Below are 24,449 nucleotides of genomic sequence, written 5' to 3'. Positions count from 1 at the left end.
ATAGAAGTGGCAGAAAAGCTAGTACAGTATAAAGAAAATGTGTACCAGTAACTCCAAAGTTAAGGGGGTGTCTACGCAGCCCTTCTCTATTGCGCTTGCGCAATGCTTGCTCCTTTTGCGCCCCCGCCCTTTCCCGCGGCTGAAGATTTACTCGTCTCCTGGCAACCATTCACCCCGACAGCCAATCAGAGCGCAGTTTTTGCCCCGCCCCCTGCCGTCAGCGCCCGGGCGGAAAGATCCCGAGGGGACTGGCTCCGCCCCGCCCCGCTCCTGGCTCCCCCGGGAGGGCAGGCTTTGGGGCGGGGACGGGGGCGGTGGCGGCGGGCGGGAGCTAGGTCCTGCCATATAAGAACGGAGGGGGCGGCGGCGGGACGGCTCACTCTGTGCAGCTGCTTGGGGGCTGTAGTGACCGTGCCGCTCCTCCTGGGGGCTGCCCACGCCTAGGACCTGCGTCTGTCGCCTCCTGTTCCACCCACCAGGTGAGTTCACAATCCCTTACTCTAAAGGAGCGAGGATGCGGCGGCGGCCCCAGTGAGCCGTGCGCTCTGTCCCCGAGGGTCTGTCCCCGCCAAATGGTGCTCAAGTCTTTGCCGAACCAGGTCGGGGGAAAGAAGGTCGGAGGGGAGGTGCAGACAGGTGCCAGGACCCCGTGCTCCTTTACCCTCCTGCTCCCGCGACGACCCCGCCTCTGAGAGCCAGAAGAAACGCTCCAAGGGAAGCTGCAACTTTCCGGAGTCTCGGGCCCGGGCTTGGCAAACTTCAGCGAGTTCCTGCTCCCGGAGTCCTGCGGACTGCGTGGTGGCCTGCCGCAGGCCTGGTGTCCGAAGAGTGTGATGGGTGCTTCGGGCTCCTTCCCCAGATCCGACGGCACCCCCAGACACCGTTTCCTTGCTTGCAGCCTCTCCGGGTCGCGGGCGCGCACACCTTCTCTTGCGGACCGAGTGAGAATTCGAATTCGGCGGTTTCACTAGGCGCAGTTGGAGGCGCAGCGGTCAGGGGCTGGTATTTGGCCAGGGAGGGGAGGGGCGCTTCCTAGGCTCATTGCCTAGGCCTGGGTTTTAAGGAGAAGGGCGGAGATCCTTAACTTTTCATGGATTCACTACCCTGCGGACACCGCGAGCAGCAAAGTGATCCAAGAGAGTGACTTGAGAGCTGCGCGTCTCGGAAACTTCTCGCGAATCCAGAGTCTGTGAAACCTGGTGCCTTCTCTTTTGGAAATGGAACTTGCTTACCGCGTAGGTTAAAAGTCATGACTAGTCAGTTGATTGAGATAGCGGTGCCGCTGGTGGCTGAGAGGCGCCTCTGCCCCGGGAGGTGTCGCAGTTGGGGACTCCTTTCGCTCTGGTGGCGAGGCGGGAGGCAGCGCAGTGGGAGGGGAGGGAGTCAGAGAGGGAAGAACCTGAAGAGTACGCGTCGGTAGCCTGCACTGCTAAACGCAGGAACACCGGCGGAGAAAACCAAACCGAACCGGCTACCTGGAAGTAGGGGCGGGGGCGGGGAGAGACTGAGAAATGCTGGAGAGTTTCTCCGGAGAACCCAAGTCCTCAGAAAAACTGTTAGGGCTGGAGTTGGCGGGAGGGATCATCTCAGCCCCTTCTTCCCCACTTTTGTCCCGAGCCGGGCTTCTGCAGGGCTCTGACCAGTTTCTTGTCTTAAGTAGGAACCTGCTTCCTTTTTAACGTTTTCTGGTTTTTATGGAGGTATAACATGCATGCAACGAAGTGCTTGAAGTGCATTTATATAGTATGTAAGCTTTTTATAAAGGCTTGTGTATATGGTCTGTATTGTGTTCGTATTGTGACAACTTGTTCTTCAGGATACTTGGTAAGTGGGCTAGGAGACTGAATCAGCCCAGGAAATAAAGTTAAGATGATTAAATCCTCCTAAAGTAGACTCCTGGCTGGCCCAGCTGCCCTCCAGCGGGATGAGGGTGGCCATTGTTGGCTACGCCAACCTTTCAATCTGAGTACCTTGGCCAGGAAGCAAGTTAGGCAGCGGGGAGGGAGGAGAGGATACCCAGCACCTACCCTGCCTTAACTCCCAGAGGTGTTACTGGGCAAGGGAGACCTGCCCGGTTGGACCCTACAGTAGAAGGGGGTGGGTTGGGGACTAAAGAATGCTGAGATATCTCCTGGCTCTCTGGGAAGTGGTCTGAGCTGGGCCAACCGTGGTTCTGTCCTTAAGCATCTTGTTTGTGAAGATGGAAAACTGAGTATTTCTGGAGCCAAATTTAGTTGACTTCAGCTAACTGAAAACTCATCCCTGAAGGTATACTTATAGCTTTAGTCTCAATAAGGAGTCTTTAGAACATTTTATATATTGTATAGAATTGTTCAGGTAGTTGTGTTGTTTTTTTTTTTAAATTTCTCTGCCAAGAGGCCTCTAAGTTGTTAATAAAACAAAGGATTTTCATAAATAACTTTAGTGAATGTACCTAGAATTATTAGCCGCGCTCTTCATGCTGAGTTTCTCCCACAATACCTACCTTGTATCCAGAGATTAAATCCTCTGGAGGAAAGGATTTGGCTATTAGCCTGTTTGTCAGAATGAGTGGGACTTAGTTGAGCACCAGTGGTTTTTCCTACTTAGTTTCTTCATTTCTGCTGTGAGTACAAGTAGTCACCAGAATCTCATCCCAGATTCCAGCAGCCCTCTCCCGTTTACCTCTCTTCCAATACACTTATGTCGCACCCCCGGTGTTCAAGGCCAGGGCAGATAATCCACACCTTGCAGTACCCATCAGAAAACAGAGAATTCCTCATGCTTTCGAAAGTCCAAGAACAGCAGGGCAATAAAGATAATTTAAAAGTGGACTGTAGTGCCCTTGTTTTCACAGTACCATTAACCAAACACATTTGATATAAAGTTAGAAAATGACATTAAAAATTGTGTGTGTGTTCTGTTTTGTTTTTTACTGCATAAGTAAGTAGTAGCTTGCCTTCATCTTTTATCTTTGATATGTGTGTTCATGTTCTGAATGGTCATGTTAAGCCTTTTTTGCTTAATGGAAGGAAGTTGTAGAAGCCTAAGACGAGTTTCATGACTGATGTTAAAGTTGTGTTTGTGTTTCTTGGTCTCACATCTGACTTGGGGTTATATCTGTTATTTTGTGTGCATGTGTGTTTGGGAGCGAAGAGGGAGCAATGCAGTCTGAGGTTACTTGGGATAAAACATTACTCTGGTTAGATAAGGTCCATTGCTTTTTTCTATTGCCACTGAGGTAAGCAAGGCATTATAGAAAAATGCTTTCTGCCACCTTGTTTTGACTGTAGCACACAGCATAAACTGGCATGTGTGATGAAGCAGACAGCTTTGTGTTTTAAGAAACATTCCTGTGTTTAAACCGACTTGGGCACATCAGTAGTGCTGACCTCTCATGATGTTTTCCAGACATACAGGCTCAATTTTTTTTACCCTTTCACTACATGCACTATATGCTTGGATTTAGAATTTAAATGGCTTGGAGGAAGCATCTTCGTTTGAGCCAACTATATAAGGAAGCCTTATGAATTGTTTAGAATTAATAGATTTTGTACAGCTGGCCTGGGTAGCTTGTTCTAGAACTATTGAGAACTTCTTGGAACAACAGGAAAAAACCAATATGAACAAAATAACTGCTGATGTTAAGCAACTCTGCGTGGAGGGTGTTTTTTAGTCTCAGAGCCTGAGACTGACTTCTTGGCGTCTTGGTCACTCAACTACGTAGAGTGTTGTTTATTTCTTGGATAACAGTGATTGAGTCAGTAAGTAGTTAAGTGTTTCCTGGGCAGCAGTTCGTGCCAGGTGCTGGGGAGGCCAAGGGAATGGTATTCGAAAGGCCTCTGGAAGCGCTGTGAACGGAGAGGGGCTGGGTTGGCTTCAGAACCGCATACTGCATCTTCTCTCCGTTGTCTCAGCCGCTGGCATGTGAGCCCCAGCAAGGTGGAATCCACTCATTGCTGACTCCTTAGCACCTGCTTCTAGAGCTAGCCTGGCACCCAGAAGGTGTCCTGTCATTTGAATACATGGCTGTCAACAGCCATTCCTTGCATGGAGGGAGGTGGACTTTAAGTGGGTGTTGGCCTGGTGGGTCAAGGCAGGCGGGGTCGTTTCTGGGTCTTCCCAGCCTAGGCTTCAGGAGGATAGGTTTGGTGCAGCAGCACTAATTGAGCGGCAGCTGAAGCTCCTCAGGCCAAGCTCCAGGCCGGCTCCCTTAGGCACTGCCCATCCTTCCCACCCTCCCTGGCCTGGCTGCCTTGGCCTTTCTCTCCCCATGTTCACTCAGATGCTGGTTCTGCTGATTCTTTCTCTGTTTTATTTTTTGCTTCCCTCTGTCATCACTGACCTGCCAAGCATGCCCCCCTGCCTCTGGCCAGGGCTGCACCCCTGTGCACCTGAACCCTGCCATCTGAGCTCACGGGAACTGCTCGTTCCTCTGGGAGCTGATTCTCCTTTTTAAGACTTGTTACCTGTCTATATTTGACCTCCCTTGCAGAGTCTTCCTAACTGCCCTACCTTGCCTCACAGGACACATCCTCAACTATTTGAACACATGAATGCTGAGAATGAGGGACGAGGTAACCCTCTCTCTTGCCTGGCTGTCTTCCTTTACCCCTCTCAGACACACACATGGTAGATTCCTGCCCTCTGCTTGTCGTGGTTGGAGATGGACATTAGGACTCCTTTGGCTGTGTGGTCATGGGCAGCTCTGTCCTTCCCAGGGAACAGCTGCGTGGTGACTGTAGGAGGGAGTGTGCTGATCCAGGAGAGATGGGGCGGATGCTAATTGGCATCTGACCTGTGTCCACTTGCTTGCTCAACTGGGGAGCAACGCTGCTGTCATCTCCTGCGTCCAGGCCTTGTGACCTCTGTGTTTACCCTCTCTCTGCTTGTCAGGCTACCTTTCATGGTGGGGAGATCTGAGTTCTGGCCCTGCCTTTACATTTTCTGGCTTCACGTTCTTCATTATAGTCAGGATAAGAGACTAGACTAGTGCTGTCCAGTGGAAATAGGAGAGGCACAGATAACTGTCTAGTCGTCGCATTAGAATAAAAATAAATGGGTGAAATTCATTTTAATAATAAGCCTGGCTCGGCGCCTGTGGCTCAAGCGGCTAAGGCGCCAGCCACATACACCTAAGGTGGCGGGTTCGAATTCCCAGCCCAGGCCCGCCAAACAACATTGACGGCTGCAACCAAAAAAATGGCCAGGCGTTGTGGCGGGCGCCTGTAGTCCCAGCTACTTGGGAGGCTGAGGCAGGAGACTCGCTTGAGCCCAGGAGTTGGAGGTTGCTGTGAGCGTGATGCCATGGCACTCTACCCAGGGGGATAGCTTGAGGCTCCGTCTCAAAATAATAATAATAATAATAAGCCTATTTAATCTGTCATTGAATATCATTTCATATGTTATTATACAAAAAAGTCTAAAAGAGATTGTTTACATTTCTTTCACACCGAATTCTTGAAGTCCAGGATGTGTACATTTAGAGCGCATTTCAGTTTAGGCCTACCTTATTTAGGGCTTCAGAGGGTCTAAACCATCTGCAAAAATATTTCACTCTCAAATTCTGATTCTGCATACATGGGAGGTAAGAGGTCATGACCCAAAGTGATGCAGGTAGAGAGAGAACCAGGATCTGTGCTCTAAGGGGCAGGGACTTTTGTTTCTTGCTTTCCAGTATATCGTAAATTTTAAGAATAGTGCTCAGAACATAGAGGCTCTCAGATGTTTGAAAGAGTGAAAGGAAAGCCAGTCATGGCTAACTTACTGATAATCATTCACCCCGTGAGTCAAGTTCGACACTAAAACACGTGATGTCTGATTCCTAGTCCAGTGCTCATTCTCTTGTTTTCTTAAGTTTCTTGGATAATAATCATAAGGTAATAGAATTTCAAAGAACTGCTGATAAAAATCTTCTGGCAGGGGACCAAGAATCAACCAATAATTAAATTTTATCAACTATTAAAATTTGAGGAACAATGCAGGAACTCACTTTCAAAGAAAAGGTGTTTATGAGTTATCTGATGGCAACAATGCATTCATTGCGTGAAAAATGCTAAACTTGGCCTTGCTGCCATCCTCAGTACCTGGAGCTTAGCTACCTGCTATGTGAATGCTAACTTCTTGGGGAAGGATCTATGATGCCAAACGAAAACCTGGATAGAAGTGTATGTCGTTAGCATCCCTGCTGAAACGGAGGCAGGCATTTGTAAAGGGGTGTGTATGTGTCTAACCAGTGATAAGTGCTTCATCAGAGGAACCAAGAGTGTCTTGTCCATTTCCTGATAAGGCCCAGGGATGCTGCTAGTGACTAGAGAGGACTTTTCCGCTCAGAGCTCTAAGCTGGAAAGTTAGATAGTAAAGCAGCCTTTGATAAAACATGTAGGCTGTCAACTCTTAACCCTGCGGATTGTATGTGAATTTGGTTAGCCTTATAGTAAGCTATACACACCATTTGAACTGGAATGGTGTGTATAGAATTATCCTAGTTTTTCCAGTCTCATCAAACTCTAAAACAGAAGGGTCAGCTCTGTTTGGGGAGCTCTTTCTTTGAATGAATTCAGACCAGTAACACCTCTGATTTAGAAAGAAGCATTGGGTGGCGTGGGAGGGAGTTACCAAGTAGCAACAAAGATTATTTCCAGTTCAAATGGTGTGTATAGCAGTTAATGCTGACACCTTGGAAAAACATCTAGGCCTAACTTCCATCTAAAGATGTGTGTGTTCTGACCTTGTTGATATTTCCATTTACAGCGACTTTAGAGTATTCCTTTCAGCACTTGAACTTCTGTGGTCCCAGAGTTTTGATTCTGTTTGCTGTTTCGCAGCCCCCACATTAGCGCTGCCAGTGTTATCTCTCTGCCCACACTTGCTCGAGCATCCTATTTTCAAAGGTGGGAAAGAGTGTTCTGTTTAGGGTTGTCACAGGGTGGCTGTCTAAGGACAGAGCCCAGTGGGAAGCGGGGGTTTGAGAAGGCCCCTCTGACTCTGCCAGCCCAGAGCGTGGTTGGAGTTCAGGACTCCACTTTCCACAGTCCAGGCAGTGGTCTCATTGCCCTGAGAATCTAACCAAACCCTCTGACTCTAGTAAACATCTCTTAAATGGCTGGGAGGACACTGATAACCCTGAGAAAGCAGACTGCAACCTCCATCTGAAGGCGAGAGAGCTGAGAGTGAGAAAAGAACAGCTGTGGGGTTTGTTGTGCCACTGACTTAGAAATGTTTGTTTGGGCAGTTATTTTTTTGCACTGAGGTAGAATTTGAGTGAACTTCTTAGGGAAAAAGTCAGCATAGAATATATTTTGTTGTGCTTTAAAAAAAAAAAAAAACAGCATTATTTTATCTGGTTCTATTGCTCCGGGCCATCTGCTAATCTAAAGTCTTATTCCATGTACAGGAAACCCTGGCATGTGCCTGTGTTATCTGGAACTTTTTTAATGTGTTGGCGCTATGGAGGAGTCTCTAGAATGTGGCCCCTCACTGGTGGTGGGTCCAGCCCTCAGGGAGAGCTCACACCCCCACTTCCCAGATAACTTCTGGCCTTCACTCCCAAGGAATTCAAGGAGTGAGGGAGGATTTCTCTTTATAAGTCCAGACCCACATTGACCCTGGTGTTTCTCCCTTCTACCCACTTATCTGCTGCTGCATACATCAAGCAGCATGGCTGATTTTCACGGTCATTCAGCATGTCTGGCTTTGTCTTATGGGTGAAAGAATCTCAAGGGTCAGATGGTCTATGGGTGGGCAAAGTGACAGGTATCCAGTCTCAGCTGCAGTACTTGTGGGGTCTTCCTGTGTATAGTTTCGTTCTAGCCCCTGGAACCCGAGTCCCTCTCTGCACATTTACCAACTGTCTCCCTGCGGCTCCAGTTGGGTTAGTGTTTCTTTGATCTGAGAAGGTTGTCCTCTTGTGTGTAGGGAGTGTCCTGTTCTGTTGCGTTATCAGGGGATCAACACTCCTGATCTCTCAGCCACCAGAGCGAATCCTGGTAGTTGTTCCTTTCAGTGTGCCTTACTTTTCTGGATCAGGATGGGCCCACTCCTACAAACCTCTCTATGCCATTATTTTTTCCTCTTAATGCTTGTCTGCCAATCTGACTGTCCCAGCTCCTGCCACTTCTGGGTTCTCTGGCCTGGACCTGCTTTCTCTGAAATCACTGCTCTACACACAGCCAGCATTTTAGCGCTCCCTCAGAAAGTTGGGGTCCAGGTAATCATCTCCCAGACATTGTTTCTTTAAAGCAAACATTAGCATAACTATTACAACTTCTTTACTTAATTATGGTCAGTTCTGATGGCTCCTGCTGGGCGGATACATCCCCCAAATGCAGAATGATTTTGAGGGAAGGAGTTTCTGTACTGACAGTTGTTAGGTACTTTGGCTCTAAATACTTTGACCTTGCTTTCAGAATTTGCCATCTGCTTTTACCCCACACGAATGGCCTTAGCACATTTTGCTAAACTTCTTTCCCACCATCTTATTAAAAAATATCTTCATATTTTTCCTTTTCCTTTTTTCCTTTTCCATCCACTTGTGGCCATCTCCTTCCTATGACCAGCTCAATAACCAGCTGTTCTTCAAGCCTCCTCTCCCTGAAAGCTGTCCACTTCCTAGGAAGCCTCTTAAATCTCAATTCTGCCTCTTACCAGGCGTGTGTCCTTAAACGGTTGACCAGTTTTTGTCCCCCAGTTTCTTTGTCTGTGGAGGAGACAGTGGTTGTAGGAATCACGTGGGTTAGATCCCTGAAAGCACTGTCCTGCTGCCTGTTTGGGACTTTGGCAAACAGTTGTCACCTGGTTAAATATCTAGTCACATTTGGTGTCCCCAGGCCATGGCTGTGGCTGCTGCTATAAGGAAAAGCCCCTGGAGAGTTCTGTAGACATTAGTACCTGGCCTGGAGCTCCTGAGGAAGTAGTGAAATTCACCCTGTGGAAAATGGCCCAGGCAGGCCTAGAAGATCTTTGTGTCATAAAGCAACTGATGTACACCCCACGGAGAAGTAGGACTTCCCACACACTATGGCAAATAAATGATCTTCCTTGACATCTTTCTGAGGAGTATTGCTAAGCTACAGTGATGTCTTTTACTTTGTTAGAATCTACACAAAAGTGGACAGTATAAAGGATGACGGATTCCAGCTTTGCTTTCTTTGGTGTGTACAATTGGGGTGGGGGGGTGGAAAGATTATAACTGTGGTCATATACTTACTGAAGGTTGCTGTCTCCTTTCCTTTTTTTTTTTTTTTTAATTAACACTAACAAAATATTTGCTTTAGAAAGGACTTTAGTGGCAGCAAGAAACCGTTGGTTCCAGTGCACGGGTTTGTGACATGTGCTTACTACCCTCTCCCCACCTCCTACCCACCATGACTCCTACCCAGGAGGGACTGAGTAAGTAGTTCTAAGAGTTAGGACACCAGCTGCAGAGTTGAGGACCTGGGGTCAATTCATTTGATTTTTTTCTGACCTTCCCTTCTTTGTTTGTGAAAAAGAGATAGTTTCTTTAGAAGCTTATGAGGGTTAAAAGGCAACTGATGTGAAGCAGCTCATGCTAAGTATCATATCCTATGCTTGTACACACACTTCTACCCCCTTAATTTTACAAGCAAATAAACAATAGGCCAGGAGCTATGGTTCTCATTCACTCAGCTCACGTTCCCATCTACTTTTACTTCTGCTCAAATTTTACAACCCAAGTGTCCACTAATGCACGAGTAGATTAATGAAACATCATATATACATACCATGGAGCACTACTCAGCCACAAAAAATGGTGACCGAGTATCTTTTGCAACAACCTGGATGGAACTGGAAACTATTCTTCTAAGTGGAACATCACTAGAATGGAGAAACAAACACAGGTACTCAATACCAAATTGGAACTAATTGATCAACACTTAAGTGCACATATGGAAGTAAATCTCAGTGAAAATTTAGCTGAGGGGGAGGAGGGGGTGGGTAAATTCACACCTGTTGGGTGCAGTGCACATCATCTGGGTGAAGGGCACACTTATTAATTTGACTCAGTTTGTACAAAAACAAAGCATGTAAACAAAGTGTGCACCCTCTACTATTCTGATTTTACAAATGCAAAAAAAAAAAAAAATTCTTAGGTTTTTACAAAATGGGCTTTTTTTGCCCAAAGTGTCCTCTGTTGTTCATGAGGGAGAAGAGTTTGTGTGGGAGTTGTGTGAGAAGACTCACAGGTGTGTGGGTCGCCTCTTGGCCTGGAGCCAGGGATGGCAGGTGTCTTGGTTCCATGTACACATTCCTCTCTGTCAGAGTCTGTCACCAGGCTTGCTCCATTGCCCATGGTTGGTTCTCCTACCCTGAGGTGGAAAGTGTTACTAGGATCCACACTTTTGAGGTAGCGTCCAGAAACAGTGAGAGGGAATTCTTGTCATGAAGGAATGCTGCACTGTGGTGGTGGTTCTTTTATATTCTTAAACCCACAATGGGGTCAGAACAGCTCAGTTGCCTCTGGACTGATGAAAAGCTTTAGTAGCCGAGAGAGCCTCAGCAGAAGCCTCAGCATTTTCCTGAGCTCTTTAGATATCACCTTGTAGCTTTCATTTAAATATCAGACCTAGAGTCAGATATATGTAGGCCTTCCCTTCATGGATGTCTACCAAATCAAGAACTTTGGACAGTTTCTGTGCATAATGCCAGGCACAAAATAGGAATCTGTGTTGGTTTGATCTAAGGCCTGTGGGCGAGTGTTACCTGCTCTTAACCCCCTTTCTCCAGATCTTTCTCTCCACTTGCTCACCTCTTTTCTTAATGGGGCTGTCACCCTTGCTTCTGGAGATCCTTGACTACTACAAGGATCTGGATAACCCTTGAAACAAGACTAGAAATAGCTATTTCCCCCTCATGCTCAAACATAGGTTTTCAGATCAGTCTGTGGTCAGCAGCAGAAAATGGTAAGCTAAGACATCAGCCCTTTCCTGAGGGAGCTTGGTCTGCCTTCTGGCCTAATTGTTCTTTTGCTCTTCCTTTTACTGCCAGCCTTACAAACCTGCCCTCCTTACACCCCAGTGTTCCCTGCCCAGAGTTTCTATTCTTTCTGTTGCAGTCAGATGACAAAAGAAAAGGGACTTCAAGGATCCCTGAAATAGTTCTTCATTGGGAGTCAAACTTTAAAATTTAGAAGATTAAGTAGCTTGGACTGAGTGGGCAGTTGGTCATCTTGACTTGTAAAAAGGTACCTGAATTTTCAAGTCAGTGAAAAATTATGGTTTCTACCTTTCCTGCATTCTATTGTGCAAAATACGATGAATCTGATTCTCAGACAGTAAAAGGGAAATCAAACACTTGTGTTTGAATTTACTAGACTTCAAATTAATGTGTTTTCTAGCCACTATTTTGTTAATTCTGCTAACTAGAATTTGCCTTTAACCAGGTCCTTTCATGAATTGGGAATGTGTGTTCCACGTGATTCTTTTATATGGGGATTATAACTGTTGATTTAATGTGGTTAATTAAAACTAAAACTGTTGCTCTAAGCACTGGGATGTTATCTAAGCACCCAGGGCCTGTGACTTGAATTTATTCTAGTAATACCAATGTTTGTTCAAGTAACTAGAAAATGTGCTTTTGGTATTTAAGATTGTTTGGATGAGCAAGGTAAAATGAAGATTTCTTTCTGATAGGCACAGAACAGTTAACATTAACCTAGCCTAAATTTGTGCCTTCAGTAGATTGAGCTCCTCTCTACCTAAATCATGGAAACTTGAGAGAATTAAAAACTATAGTACAGATCTGGCATTTGTCATGTTCCACATTGTGCTTTTGTGTAGACTATATTTTTCCCCAAAACTCCATATACATGAGAAGTTGGCATGGTAAGATAACCATAGCCATCTTGGATTTCTGAAAAAGTGTTTATTGACTTTATTAAAGTTTTTGCAACTGTAGCCAGTAATGAACATAGTATTGGGAGAGTGGCTACATGTTTGAAATGAGAAAAAGCAATTCTATGAAACTGCCAAAAAAAAAAAATTTTTGGATGACAAACGGAAGGGGATAAGATGAGATGGTTTTCACTATTTTGAGAGTTTGAGTTATTTTTTCTTTTAAATAAACAATGACATCTTTTAAAGAGTACATAAGTAGAAATTTGACTAAAAGTCACTTTAGGGGAAAAACAGTACCTCTTTCCCTGCTTACCCCTGTAGAAATCAAGATTAAGGTGGGGAGTAGAAGCTTGCAAGTATATTTGATTTTTGGCACATGGATATGGGAGGAGGACAGGTGCTAAGAAAGGAATTGAAGTAATTAAAGTAGCAGATGAATAGAAGCCTCATAAGGGAAAGAGTTTAGAACATGGACCATAAGATTTTAATGTTTCAACTGATACATGTATAGGTTCCACATTGAAAGGACACAAAACAAGTTTTCTTCTTCCCCCATCCTTTGAACTAGAGGTGGTGTTTGGTATATATTGAATTATTCCTTATGGATCTTTCCAAAGATTTTATGTGCTTATATAAGAATAGATATTTACAGCCTGTTATTTCTTTTGTTTCATTTCTTCTTTGAAGTTTTGTCTCCAGAACTGGCAAAAAGAGCATTTAAATCTCCAACTATTATAGTGCAGGAAGATATCAAATTGTCATATCCAGTAGAGTTTTCTTTATAAATTGAGGAGCATTTAGATAGGGTGCATAAGTGTTAATAATTGAAATCTCTTCATGTTGAGTGTCTCCCTTGACAAATATGTAGTGTCCTCTTTGTCTTTCCTTATATTTGTTGGTTTAAATCCTGTTGTATCTGCAAATTGAATTGAAACTCCTGCTTTTTTCTAATTTCCATTTGCCTGTATTATAGATGCCCATTGCTTCACCCTGAGTCTTTTTTAATCCTTTGAAGTAAGATGAGTCTCTTGTAGGCAACAGATACCTGGCATGAGGTTTTGTATCCAGTCAGCCAAACTGTGCCTCTTTAGAGGACAATTTAAGCCATTCACATTAATTGAGAGAATCAGCAGGTGTGGTAGTGTTTTGGCCATCATGTTTTTCAAAGGTCCAATGGATATTTTTAATCCTTTCATCATTGTGGAAGTTAGGTGTTATTTGATAAATTCTGAGTGAGTTTACTTTGATGAGTATGCTGGTCATTATGGAAAATGGGTCTGAGAGCTGGTTTAGTTATGGCAAATTTCCTCAACATGTGTATGTCAGTAAAATATTTGATTTCTCCGTCACAAATGACCTCAGTTTAGCTATATACTGGATCCTAGGCTGACAGTTGTTTTGTTTTAGAGGATTGTTTAGAGGATTTGTTCTGGTTTGAAAATTTATTTGCTTTTCTATTAACAAATCTTGATGAACATTTCACATTTATACAGAAAGAGCAGATCCCATTCTTTTGAACAACTGCGTATCTTTGTATGATGTTGTACACATGTATCAAATCACTTAACCATCTTCTACTAATGAATATTTACAGCTTTATAATTCTTCACTGACCATCTTAGTACATACTTGCAAGTATATACCTGTAGGAAAAAAATTCAAAGTAGACTTACTGGAAATGGAATTGCTGTGTCAAAGAATATGTCCACTTAAAATTAAGAATCTTGTGTTGTTCTCCAGAGAGCCCAGGGGCAGTATACCACATGTGTCTGCTTTCCAGATGTGGGAATTATTATATTTGCCAATTTGATAGGTGAAAATGATAGAGGTTTTAATTTGGCAATCCATTAAGTAAGGTCGAATGTTACATGTTCATGTCCTTTGATGCTTCTCAGGGAATCCTGGTCCTGGTATTTCTGAATTCTAAAGCTCCTTCTTCATTAAGGAAATGAGCACTTTGCCCAGTGATACAAATATTTTTCTTTTTTTGTCTTCTAACTTCTTTATGGAGTTTTTACTATATAGATACTTCTATTTTTATACATCCAAATGCATCAATTTTGTGGCTTTTATATGATTTACAAAGGAATACTCGTAAGCATATATAGCTGCTGTCCTTTTTTCCCCAGAGTTTCATCATTTTATACTTATGTCTTTAATCCGTCCATCTAGAATTCAGGGGTGTCCAACCTTGTTTTATCTCTGCCATTGAAAGAATAAGAGTTGTCTTGGGCCGCACATTAAATACAAAAACACTAACGAAAACTGATTAGCAAAAAAGAAAAAAAATGGTCTCTGGATACTTTTCATGATATCACATATCATGATAGCACAGATAAGCCAAAAAAAGTCCTCAGAAAATTAACATGTGGCCCTTGGGATCGTAGGTTGGACACCCCTGAATTCTAGATCATAGTTTGGCATGAGATAGGGAGCCACTTTTGTTTCTTTTTTTAAAATCTAGATAACTATCCAAATGTCTTTTTCCCCCTTTACTGTTTTGAAATGTTTTATTATATACTCAATCCCTTTATTTGATTTAATTTTTTGATTTTAAAGATTTTGTTCCATAGACTTCCTTTGAGCCAGTAGACTAGTATATATCATTTATGTTTTTTGAGACAGAGTCTCATTCTGTCCCCCTGCATGGAGTACCATGGCTTCATCACAGCTCACAGCAACTTCAAACTCTTGGGCTCAAGCAGTTCTCTTGCCTCAGCCCCCCAAGTAGTTGGGGCTACAGGCATGTGACAACACACCTGGCTAGTTTTTTCTATTTTTAGTAGAGATGGGGTCTCACTCTTGCTCAAGCTGATCTTGAACTCCTGAGTCTCAAGCTGTTGCCCTGGGTAGAGTACCGTGGCATCATGGCTTACAGCAACCTCCAATTCTTGGGCTCAAGTGATCCTCTTGCCTCAATATTTCTATTTTTAATAGAGATGAGGTCTTGCTTTTGCTCAGGCTGGTTGCAAACTTGTGAACTCAGGCAATCCACCTGCGTTGGCCTCACAGAGTGCTAGGATTATAGGCATGAGCCGCTGCGCCCAGCCTATTGTTTCTATTTTTTATAGCTTTTCCCTGGGTATTCCTGATTGTCCTCCCATATGAGCCTTATAAACGCTTAGTCTAAAATAGATTCTAACTTTGAATTTACTACAAGTTCACAGATTTTTAAATAAATAAAAAATCTCATTCATATATGCCCCCCATAAAGGAAAGGATTATTGCTTCTGGATTTCTCACTGGTCTTGTATACCTTCCTCTGATGTTCTATAGTAGAAGTTGTCTTGATTTTAATTCTATTGGGAACCCTCCTGGAACCTTAAAAAAGAAAAGAAAAAGAAAAGAACTTGAGTCAAAAGTAATTCCTAGAGCTATTCCCCTCTGTAACATTATTGAGGTTCGTCTGGAGATTTTCTTAAAATTATTACTTGAATGCTTAGTACTACTGATTGCACTGTGGCTTTTCTGTTACGGTGGGCCTTCTCACACTTGTATGGTAAACATCCTTGAAAGCACAGGGGTGGTACGGTGAAAAGCAAGTTGTGTCTCTGTATGTAGGCCAACATATATGAAATCTATGAAAATCTGTGCCCCTAAATCATAGTCTTGCTGTGTCTCAAAACAAAGCCAGGGTCATACTTTGCTATAATCACTGGAACTTAATTATATAGCACCCTATCCAATAAACACAAATGTATTGTGTGCTAATCATAAAAGAGGCTACAGAGAGCTACTAGGCATGTAGGGAGTACAATAAAAAGAACTGTTACAAATCTGACTTGAAACCAAATGCCTGCTGCAATAAACATTAAGTAATTCCTCACAAATTTTGCTTGGTGTCTGTAACTTAAGAGTGGTAGGATGGTGTAGATCAGGCGTCCTCAAACTATGGCCTGCGGGCTACATGAGGCCCGCCTAGGACATTTATCTGGCCCGCCGGGTGTTTTTGCCGCAGCTGCCTGTCCTGCTTAGCAGCCGACTCCTTCCAGGGCCTGTAATCTGGCCCTCCAGTGGTCTGAGGAACAGTGAACTGGTCCCCTGTTTAAGAAGTTTGAGGACCCCAGTGTAGATGGCCTACGACTTTTTAACACTATCCAAAGAGGTTTGAAGGTAAGCCTTTATCTTCCACTTGACCAGTATTGACAAGTGAGCAGCAGAGGACTCTGATCATGACATCAACCTGCTACTTTCTGCCTCAGCCCAGCCAAGAGCGCCTATTGCCTTTCTGTTGACTTTTGCCCCCTCCCCATAAGTGAACTCATTTGTGGCCTTCTCATTCACTCCTGTTAAGGGACATCCTTCTTCTGCCTTTTTATTACATTTTATTTCTACTGCTAGAACTGTCTGTACCACATGCTGCCTTACATTGAGACCTTGTATTTTCACCCTCCTCTTGATAGGAAGCTGGGGAAAGCTCCTCTCTGTGTGCCCACACAGTGCCCTGACACTAATGGGTGGGGAATCCCTGGCACCGGTGCAAGGCCAGAAATCCATGTTGGAACCCCAGGAGAATGCATGCTGATGTGTATTCAAACCCAGCAGCTTCCAAACAATGAAACTGCAGAAGTCATTGGGATGGATTTTGTGTGTGTCTAGCGAGTCAGAAAGGCAGGGGCTGGGGGGTGAGGGGAGAACTTTGCACAGTGAAATTGGAGAACAGCACCTTGACTGTTTTGTTTTGATTTTTATATCTATCCAGCTGGCATTTGACCTATGTGGATCCACAGGCACCTTGACTTTTAAATATATATATCAGTATTTGTTTTTACATATTAGAATTTCCAGAAATCCATTATATTTCCTTTTTTTTGCAAAGTCCAATGTAGTTAAAAATTACTTGGGAAACTTTGTGGTTCTAGCAGGTGAAATGTAAGAAGTGGTGGTTTTCTCCTCGTGCTCAGTGCTGCCTCAGCCTCCTTAGATAGTTTCTGTGTACTGGTTTTCAAAATACAGTGGGAAGATCACACTGCCCTGAGGAAGGGGTCGAAATCCCATGAGCTTCCAGTGCATAGATTACTTTTTTAAAATATCAGATTAATGTTAAGGTATAATTAGGTTACAATGTTTGCATTTGTTAGGAAGAGTCCCTGTTATAGTTGTCTGGAACCCAGATGGTGTGCCCAGTACCCTTACATGGTGCCCATTAGGTGGGAGAACACTAGTCCTCCTCGCTCCTTCTCCTTCCCCCCATCTTGAATTAAGTTGAGTTTTTCTCTCGTATGGGTAGCTATTAAATTGTCTACTGGCTTCATATTAGTATTGAGTACATTGGATACTTGCTTTTCCATTCTTATGGTACTTTACTAAGAAGAATGTGTTTCAACTCCATCCAGGTTAGTACAAAAGATATAAAGTTTCTATCTTTTTTATGGCCAAATAATATTCCATGATATACATATACCACAGTTTATTGATCCATTCATGGGTTGATGGGCACTTGGGTTGCTTTCACCTTTTGGGGATTGTAAATTGAGCTGCGATAAACAATCTTGTGCAAATAAATGTCCTTATAATAAAATGATTTTTTTTTTTCTGGGGGATAGATGCCAAGTAATGGGAGGATTGTGGGATCAAAGGTCTATTTTGAGTTCTTTGAGGATTCTCCATTCTTCCTTCCAAAGAGGCTGTATTAGTTCGCAGTCCCACCAACAATGTAAAGGTATTCCCTTCTCTCTACCTTAGATGACTTCTTTGATCAGAAACCTAGTTATACAAACAACTTTGCTTCTTTCTTGGATGATAGAAATACTTGTTGTAGGACAGACTACTCCCATAAGTGAAAGGGACATGGGAATCTTGGTAAGGGCACATGCTTTATTTTAGCAGGAGTGGTCACAGTCCCACTTATTGGTGAGGTCACAGCCCAGAGTTGAGAATCTGTCTGCTCGGAGGTAGAAGTGTGTGGGTGGTTGGTGTGTTCTCTGTGTGGGTTTTGTTATCAATTGGTTCAAAATGTAATTAGGGAGCCAAAAGCAGAAGAAACTTCCAGACAAAACAGAACATTAGCAAGCCATGCAGGCCCCTCACTGCCTGCATATTGTGCCTAAGGCAATTTGGTTTCCTTCACACCCACCAGCACACTCCACCTTCCCCACCCCCACATAGTTAAAACGAGCAAAACAACAACCCACACAAAATAGAACTATGAAATCATTCAACTTGGTCTAGAAGTCTGTGTTTTTGTCCTCGCTTTGTGCAGGTGCTTCTCTTTACCTGCTTAACTCATTTCATGCTCACAGCAAGCAACCCCGAGCAGTAGGTGCAATTTACCACCATTTTACAGGAAAGTTCAGAGAGAAATCAGTATCTCTGAGTTCCTTAAGCTGCTTTGCCATGCAGAAGAGAACCCTAACTCTGTCTCCTACCTCTTGTTTTCAGTTTCCTTGGTCAGAACATCCACCAAGATGGCAGAGGAGAGCAGCAGTACCAGGGACTGTGTGTCCTTCAGCGTGCTCAGCTGGGATCAGGTCAGCCGGCTGCATGAGGTCCTGACCGAGGTCGTACCCATCCACGGACGAGGCAACTTTCCAACCTTGGAGATAACTCTGAAGGACATTGTCCAGACGGTCCGCAGCCGGCTGGAGGAAGCAGGCATCAAAGTGCAGGATGTCCGGCTAAATGGCTCTGCAGCTGGCCATGTGCTGGTCAAAGACAACGGCTTAGGCTGTAAAGACCTGGACCTGATCTTTCATGTGGCCCTCCCGACAGAAGCGGAGTTTCAGCTGGTCAGAGACGTGGTGCTGTGTTCCCTCCTGAACTTTCTGCCAGAGGGTGTGAACAAGCTCAAGATCAGCCCTGTCACTCTGAAGGAGGCATATGTGCAGAAGCTGGTGAAGGTGTGCACGGACACGGACCGCTGGAGCCTCATCTCCCTCTCCAACAAGAATGGGAGGAATGTGGAACTCAAGTTCGTCGACTCCATCCGGCGCCAATTTGAGTTCAGTGTGGACTCCTTCCAAATCATCCTGGATTCTTTGCTCTTTTTCTATGACTGCTCCAGTAACCCTATCTCTGAGCACTTCCACCCTACGGTGATTGGGGAGAGCATGTATGGGGACTTTGAGGAAGCCTTTGATCACCTACAGAATAGACTGATCGCTACCAAGAACCCTGAAGAAATCAGAGGCGGGGGACTTCTCAAGTACAGCAACCTTCTCGTGCGGGACTTCAGGCCCACGGACCAGGAAGAAATCAAGACTCTAGAGCGCTACATGTGCTCCCGGTTTTTCATTGACTTCCCAGATATCCTTGAACAGCAGAGGAAGCTGGAGACCTACCTGCAAAACCACTTTGCTGAGGAAGAGAGAAGCAAGTATGACTACCTCATGATCCTCCGCAGGGTGGTGAACGAGAGCACCGTGTGCCTCATGGGGCACGAGCGCAGGCAGACCCTCAACCTCATCTCCCTCCTGGCCCTGCGTGTGCTGGCAGAGCAGAACATCATCCCCAACGCCACCAATGTCACCTGCTACTACCAGCCAGCTCCTTACGTCTCCGATGGCAACTTCAACAACTACTATGTTGCCCACCCTCCAGTTACCTACAGCCAGCCCTACCCCACCTGGCTGCCCTGTAACTAACCTGAGAGCCGAGGGCTTCCACAGTGGGAGCCCCAATAGAACCAGGGCTCTCAGGTAGGGGAGCCTCCTTCTAGATGTAGGTGTTTGGCTTTTAAAGGGGAACTCAGCTCTGATTCTGCTTTTTTTTTTTCTTTGTATACCCATTGGAATGGGTCTACAGTATACCATGAGCCAACCCTAAAGGACCCATAGTAAGTGCCACTTTGGAAGATGCTGTAGGAAGTGTGACCTATCCACATCTTTCCAAGATAGACACACTAATGTGTCAAGTCCCAAGCATTAGCACCTGGGGGTTTGAGCTCTGCAATAATTGTGATTGGGAGAGCTTAGGCCGCATATGAGAAGTGTTAAGCTGCTTTTCTTCTCACTTCAGCCTGGAGCAGCCTGTGTTGGCCCTCACCTGGGATTCTCAGCAGTTACATGGAAGCTGTGCTGATAATCTCTCATATCAGTTTTAGTCAAGCAAAAAAATGGTAAACATGAGGGTGCTCTTGTGACCCAATTTTTGTTCAAGGGACTAAATTGCTTATGATTATTCCCTGTCAGCAGAGCTGAGAATTTCTTTCATCAATAAACCAAAGCCAATAGCTGGAGAATTGAGATCTGGTTGGAAGTGGTTTATGGTTTAGATGCTGTGTGGAATTGTGAGATATTATTGAGGAAAAAATAACTTTTTCTTGAAATGTAACTTGAAAACAAAATAAAATGTGGAATATAATGTTTAAGTAGAATTGTGGTAGTGGTGGTGGGAGGGAGTGATTGTAAATAGGAAATGTTGAATGTTCATTCTTTTTTTCTTTAATGAATTCTTATTGGATGACACCTTTTTCCCCATCCTCCTCAGCTCTTTCATGGTTGACTTTTGTTTTGCTCTTCTTGAGACAGGACCGTGCTGGGTCTAGAGTTATTATGGGAACTGACGGGAAGGGTCTTCCCATGTTTTAATGGAAACCCATTTTGGTCACATTCCAAGTATGACAAACTTTTTTTCTGGAGTTCTTTGGCTATTTTTGTTTTGGAATTTTTTTTGTATTTGTTTTTGTTTTTTCAAAAATAGTGATTTCCTTCTCCAGGCATTTTTGACAGCAGATGAATTCAGGAATTTCAGTAGAATCGAGTCAACCTGTGGAACTGCCCTGGCATCCACCTGCTGTCTCCATGCTGTGTGTGAAGGTGTGGGTTAGTGTCAAGTCTGGCCTGTTCTCATTGGAGCTACCAAGGAACTTTGAAGTCATTCCAGTGTGTTTGGGAAGAGTTGAGTGAATGGAAATGATCTTCCTTATTCTGGTAGATTTGACCATACTTGTTTATATTCTGCACTTTAGAAGGAAAACAGTGTTAATCTCTAGTCAAAAGCAAACTTAGTTAAATGGAAGACTTCTAGCCACTGTTGCCTTTCCCAGTAGATTTAGATAAGAGATTTTGTGTTTTGAAACTTTTTGCAGGATCGCTTAGAAAGCATCACTTTAGGGTATCACTCAATATGCCAACCAGCTTGGTTTCTAAAATATGAAATCCATGCTTCTGATTCTTATTTTCTCCTGTGATCATAAAAAAATCCAAAGCCCTAAGTGATTGCCTTCTCATTTTAATGATCTCAATACAGACATACTTAGTAGAAAATGAGTGGTTTACCTTTTTCTAAAAATGTCTTCAGGTGATGTTTTGGTCCTCTTAAAAGCAGATCAGACGTGACTGAAACCCAAGGCATTTGTGTTGTGCTGCATGGGGTGACAAGCAGTCACTTCTTAATGGAACCAGCCCCCATTTCCCTGTGAGCCTTAGGTGTATTTATATTTGCTGGGTTTGAGTCAAGGCTGGTTGTAGGCTGAGGGAAGCCAGATTGTGTCTGTGTTAGAAGAGGGCCAATGAAGAGTGATCCCAACTTTGAAAATCCTCTGATCACCCATGACCTTGAAGAGCTGCCATTGTGGTCCAATGGCAACATATTTGCACAAAAATGACAGATTAGTTTAACCAAGCTTTGAAATGGGATGAACTCTCCAACATAGGCACTTGTTAACACAGATCAGTATTTCTTCTTCTACGGAGGCTTGGGGCCAGGGTAATGAGGCACAAGATGAGAGTTGGATCTGCATCAGGTAATTACATTTCAGTTTGTCCTTGGAGATATTTCTGCTTATATTTTTTTCCTGCCTGATAATAGTCCTCCTATGAGGATGAAAGGAGGTCTAGAAGTTTCAAGAAATTCTCAGCCAGCTTTTACCGTTGCACGATAGCCTTCTTGGTGGAGTATCTTCACTTGACCTCCATAGTCAACCCTACTCTTTTTGTCATTTGTGAATAGACATGTGTTCTAAAACTATCAGGGTAAAAAGCTGCACTGACCAAAGCTGCAGGTCTGTAACACATCTCTTGGACCAATGGTGTCTCCTCCTATTCTAGGAGGCTTTTGCCAGCCTCAAGAATAGGCTAGGTAACCTTGAACTTCAGGTGTCTAGAAATTCTAGTTGAAACCTGTCTTTCACATGGCTCATACAACCCCCAGGTACCCTGAACTTCTATTTAGTTCAGTAGCTCTTATTTTTTGTGTCGAGTAACATGAAACTTGGCAGTGGCAGAGGACATTGAAGTTCAAGTGCAAGTTCTAATCTAATTTTAAGCAGTCTCTCTTTTGTGTCATGACTCTGAACTGTTTTCTGATGCTTTCTGCAAATATGCAGCTTATTTTCCCAGCCTGCTTCTTGAAGTCAGATGAAACTAGTACCTCTTCCCCTCTGTTGGCAGAAGAGCACACACTAGATTCCTGGCCTTTGAGCTTCAGTCTGACCTTTAAATCTTACCTTGGCAGTAAGACACTATTCCTCACTCAATAATTTCAGTGCTGAAGCTAAACTCTATATCCCTAACACCTTCAAATCAGAGTTCCTGAGGACCACGTGTAGGATGTGGCATGGCCCACACCCAGGGGGACCTGGCACTGGGGTGAGCTGAGTGGGGAAGATGATGCTTAGTTCCTGCTAAATAGCACAGATGAGGTCTGGCATTCTAGTTTGTTTTCAGCTTGACTTTCTTTGGAGATTGAGCCACAGAGAGCTGTGTGTGAGCCTGTGTTTTGTAGTGATGCATTAATACTTAAATTGCCTCACTTCTAGCACTAACCCCTTACCTTTGTGATAGGTTAGGATTTTAACTAGTATTGCTTTGTTAACCTTGAGAAATGGTGCCAGTCAAAAGTAGCTACCAAACTTTATCAATCTAGCCTTTCTAGTTAACTTTCTGGTTCTGGTGCCTTGTATAAGGATGCACCTTTATTCTTAGCTCAAATACCTCTTCCAGAGAGTGCATTAAAATAGTTACCCAGTGGTGAGAAGAGAAGCTGATGCTCACTGGGGCCGTTACTTCCTGGGTGTTCAGGGCTCTACACTAGGGAGGGCCCTTGGGGTGGATTCTGTAAGCAGAAAGAACTGCCAGTTTCCAAGGTTAAAGTCACATACTTAATCTGGCAGAGACTAGAATTTCACAGCTGACTTTGGAACATATTCCAACTCAACCAGTTAAATCCGTAGGACCAAGGGAGAGGTGCAGGGGAGAGGTGTTTTAAAAGATTTGGTAACTTTTCAGAATTATTTGTAGAGACCTCTAAGGATCAGGAAGGAAAAAGCTTTTTTTTTTTTTTTTTTTTTTTTTAATGAGTTCAAGTGCCTGAATCTTGTTTACCTATCACTTTTTAAAAAATAGTTGAAGTGTAAGCTAAAAAAATGCTTGGAGTTTTGCCTGGGCCAGTGAGAGCTGGTACAAATTTGTGTGTGTTTCATAGGAAGGTGAGATGACTGTCCACCAAAGAGGAAGTAGTTCAATAATATGGCCCAGAGGGTGCTCTTTAAAAATTCAGGCTATCTGGGGTTTTTTCTTTAAATGGGTAAAAACTTAGTGGTATTAAAAACATCAATTTTGGGGTGGCGTCTGTGGCTCAAAAGGGTAGGGCACTGGCCCCGTATGCCAGAGGTGGCGGGTTCAAACCTGGCCCTGGCAAGAAAAAAATCAATTTTTTTCTAAATTAATATAGATAAAAAGATACCCATTAGGCTAAATTGGAAGCTTTTCTGTTCTATTTTCACATAGCCTTTGAAATATTTCTTAGCAGGGCCCAGGATTTGTGGGGTTTCCTCTTTGGTAATGGTCACGACCCTTCTTACTTGATGCAGATGAAATCACTTGTCAATGCAAAATGTGGTAGAACCGGATGAATTAAAGCTTTGAGTTTGAGAAATAAAGGTATATTTGAAATTAAAGACTCGTCAGTTATGCTTATTGCTTTGTTTTCCTCAATGACAAACTTATTTTAGGTTTCAAGAAACATATTGACTAGTGATGGGAAGTTACGAACATGATCAGCCTTGGATACTTCTCTGAAAGATGGCACTTTCTCTCGGGAGTGGGTGTGGTTACTTTGGAAGCCATAAACCTCTTAATAATTAGACTCTTTTTCAAGGTGTCTGAGTAACTCACACTGAGCTTTGTTTGACCCCAGCCTCTTGGCTAATACCTGTAGTAGGGGCAGTCTTGTAATCTACCTAGCTGGCAACTTGTTTGATCCAGTGCCTGTGGCTCTCAGCCTTCTTCATTGAGAAATCAAAAATAACTTCAGCCATACTAGACATAACTACAACCATAGTTTCTTCACATTTTTGAAGAAATATAGACATGAGCAAGTGATATTTGAGGACATGATGGATATCGAAGGGTACAGAGAAGTACCTTGTGTGGTCAATGTCCTTCTTCCTAATTCTTCTGTGATTCACAACACCGCCTCTCTACCCCCGAACTCCCCTCCTTTCTGTGCTGGATTTCTTACTTCTTACAGTATCCTCTGTAACTGTCACTGAGAAAGGCAGACCTTTGTGTAAAATCCTTCACCTGCTTGCCTTCAGCCTGCCCCTGCTTCTCCTGAAGCCATGTAGTCTGAGAATGAGCACGCTCAGGAGCCTGGTGGGTATGGCATCCTTGGTGAGTTGATACAGTCACCCTCTCTCCTCTGACTCCCTGCTGCCAGCCCACACCCTGCATG

General features: G+C 43.9%; 2 protein-coding genes across 3 annotated transcripts in view; one reads left to right on the top strand and one right to left on the bottom strand.

Annotated features, from left to right (window-relative positions):
• The window catches only part of LOC100966796 (WAS/WASL-interacting protein family member 2-like), a 60,044-nt gene extending 58,793 nt beyond the window's left edge, over positions 1 to 1,251 (bottom strand). Inside the window, 2 exon segments of the mRNA XM_012807607.1 lie at positions 662 to 967; positions 1,233 to 1,251. Coding sequence (XP_012663061.1) covers positions 662 to 967; positions 1,233 to 1,251 — 325 coding nt within the window.
• On the top strand, positions 388 to 23,673 carry FAM46C (family with sequence similarity 46 member C). Of its 2 annotated transcripts, none has more exons than XM_012807674.2 (2): positions 388 to 479; positions 18,216 to 23,673. In XM_012807674.2, the coding sequence occupies exon 2, from the start codon at positions 18,242 to 18,244 to the stop codon at positions 19,415 to 19,417; it is 1,176 nt and encodes a 391-aa protein (XP_012663128.1). In that variant the 5' UTR covers positions 388 to 479; positions 18,216 to 18,241; the 3' UTR covers positions 19,418 to 23,673. The 2 variants fall into 2 exon arrangements, with proteins under 2 accessions (XP_012663128.1, XP_023371267.1); XM_023515499.1 differs by lacking the exon at positions 388 to 479 and adding an exon at positions 493 to 1,235.
• Positions 23,674 to 24,449: the final 776 nt, after the last annotated feature.

The sequence above is a fragment of the Otolemur garnettii genome, unplaced genomic scaffold (assembly GCF_000181295.1).
Source record: "Otolemur garnettii isolate 467f Iridium unplaced genomic scaffold, OtoGar3 scaffold00073, whole genome shotgun sequence".
NCBI classification, from domain to species: domain Eukaryota; kingdom Metazoa; phylum Chordata; class Mammalia; order Primates; family Galagidae; genus Otolemur; species Otolemur garnettii.
Note: the sequence above shows the minus strand (reverse complement) of the source record. Positions and strands in the feature narration are given on the sequence as shown.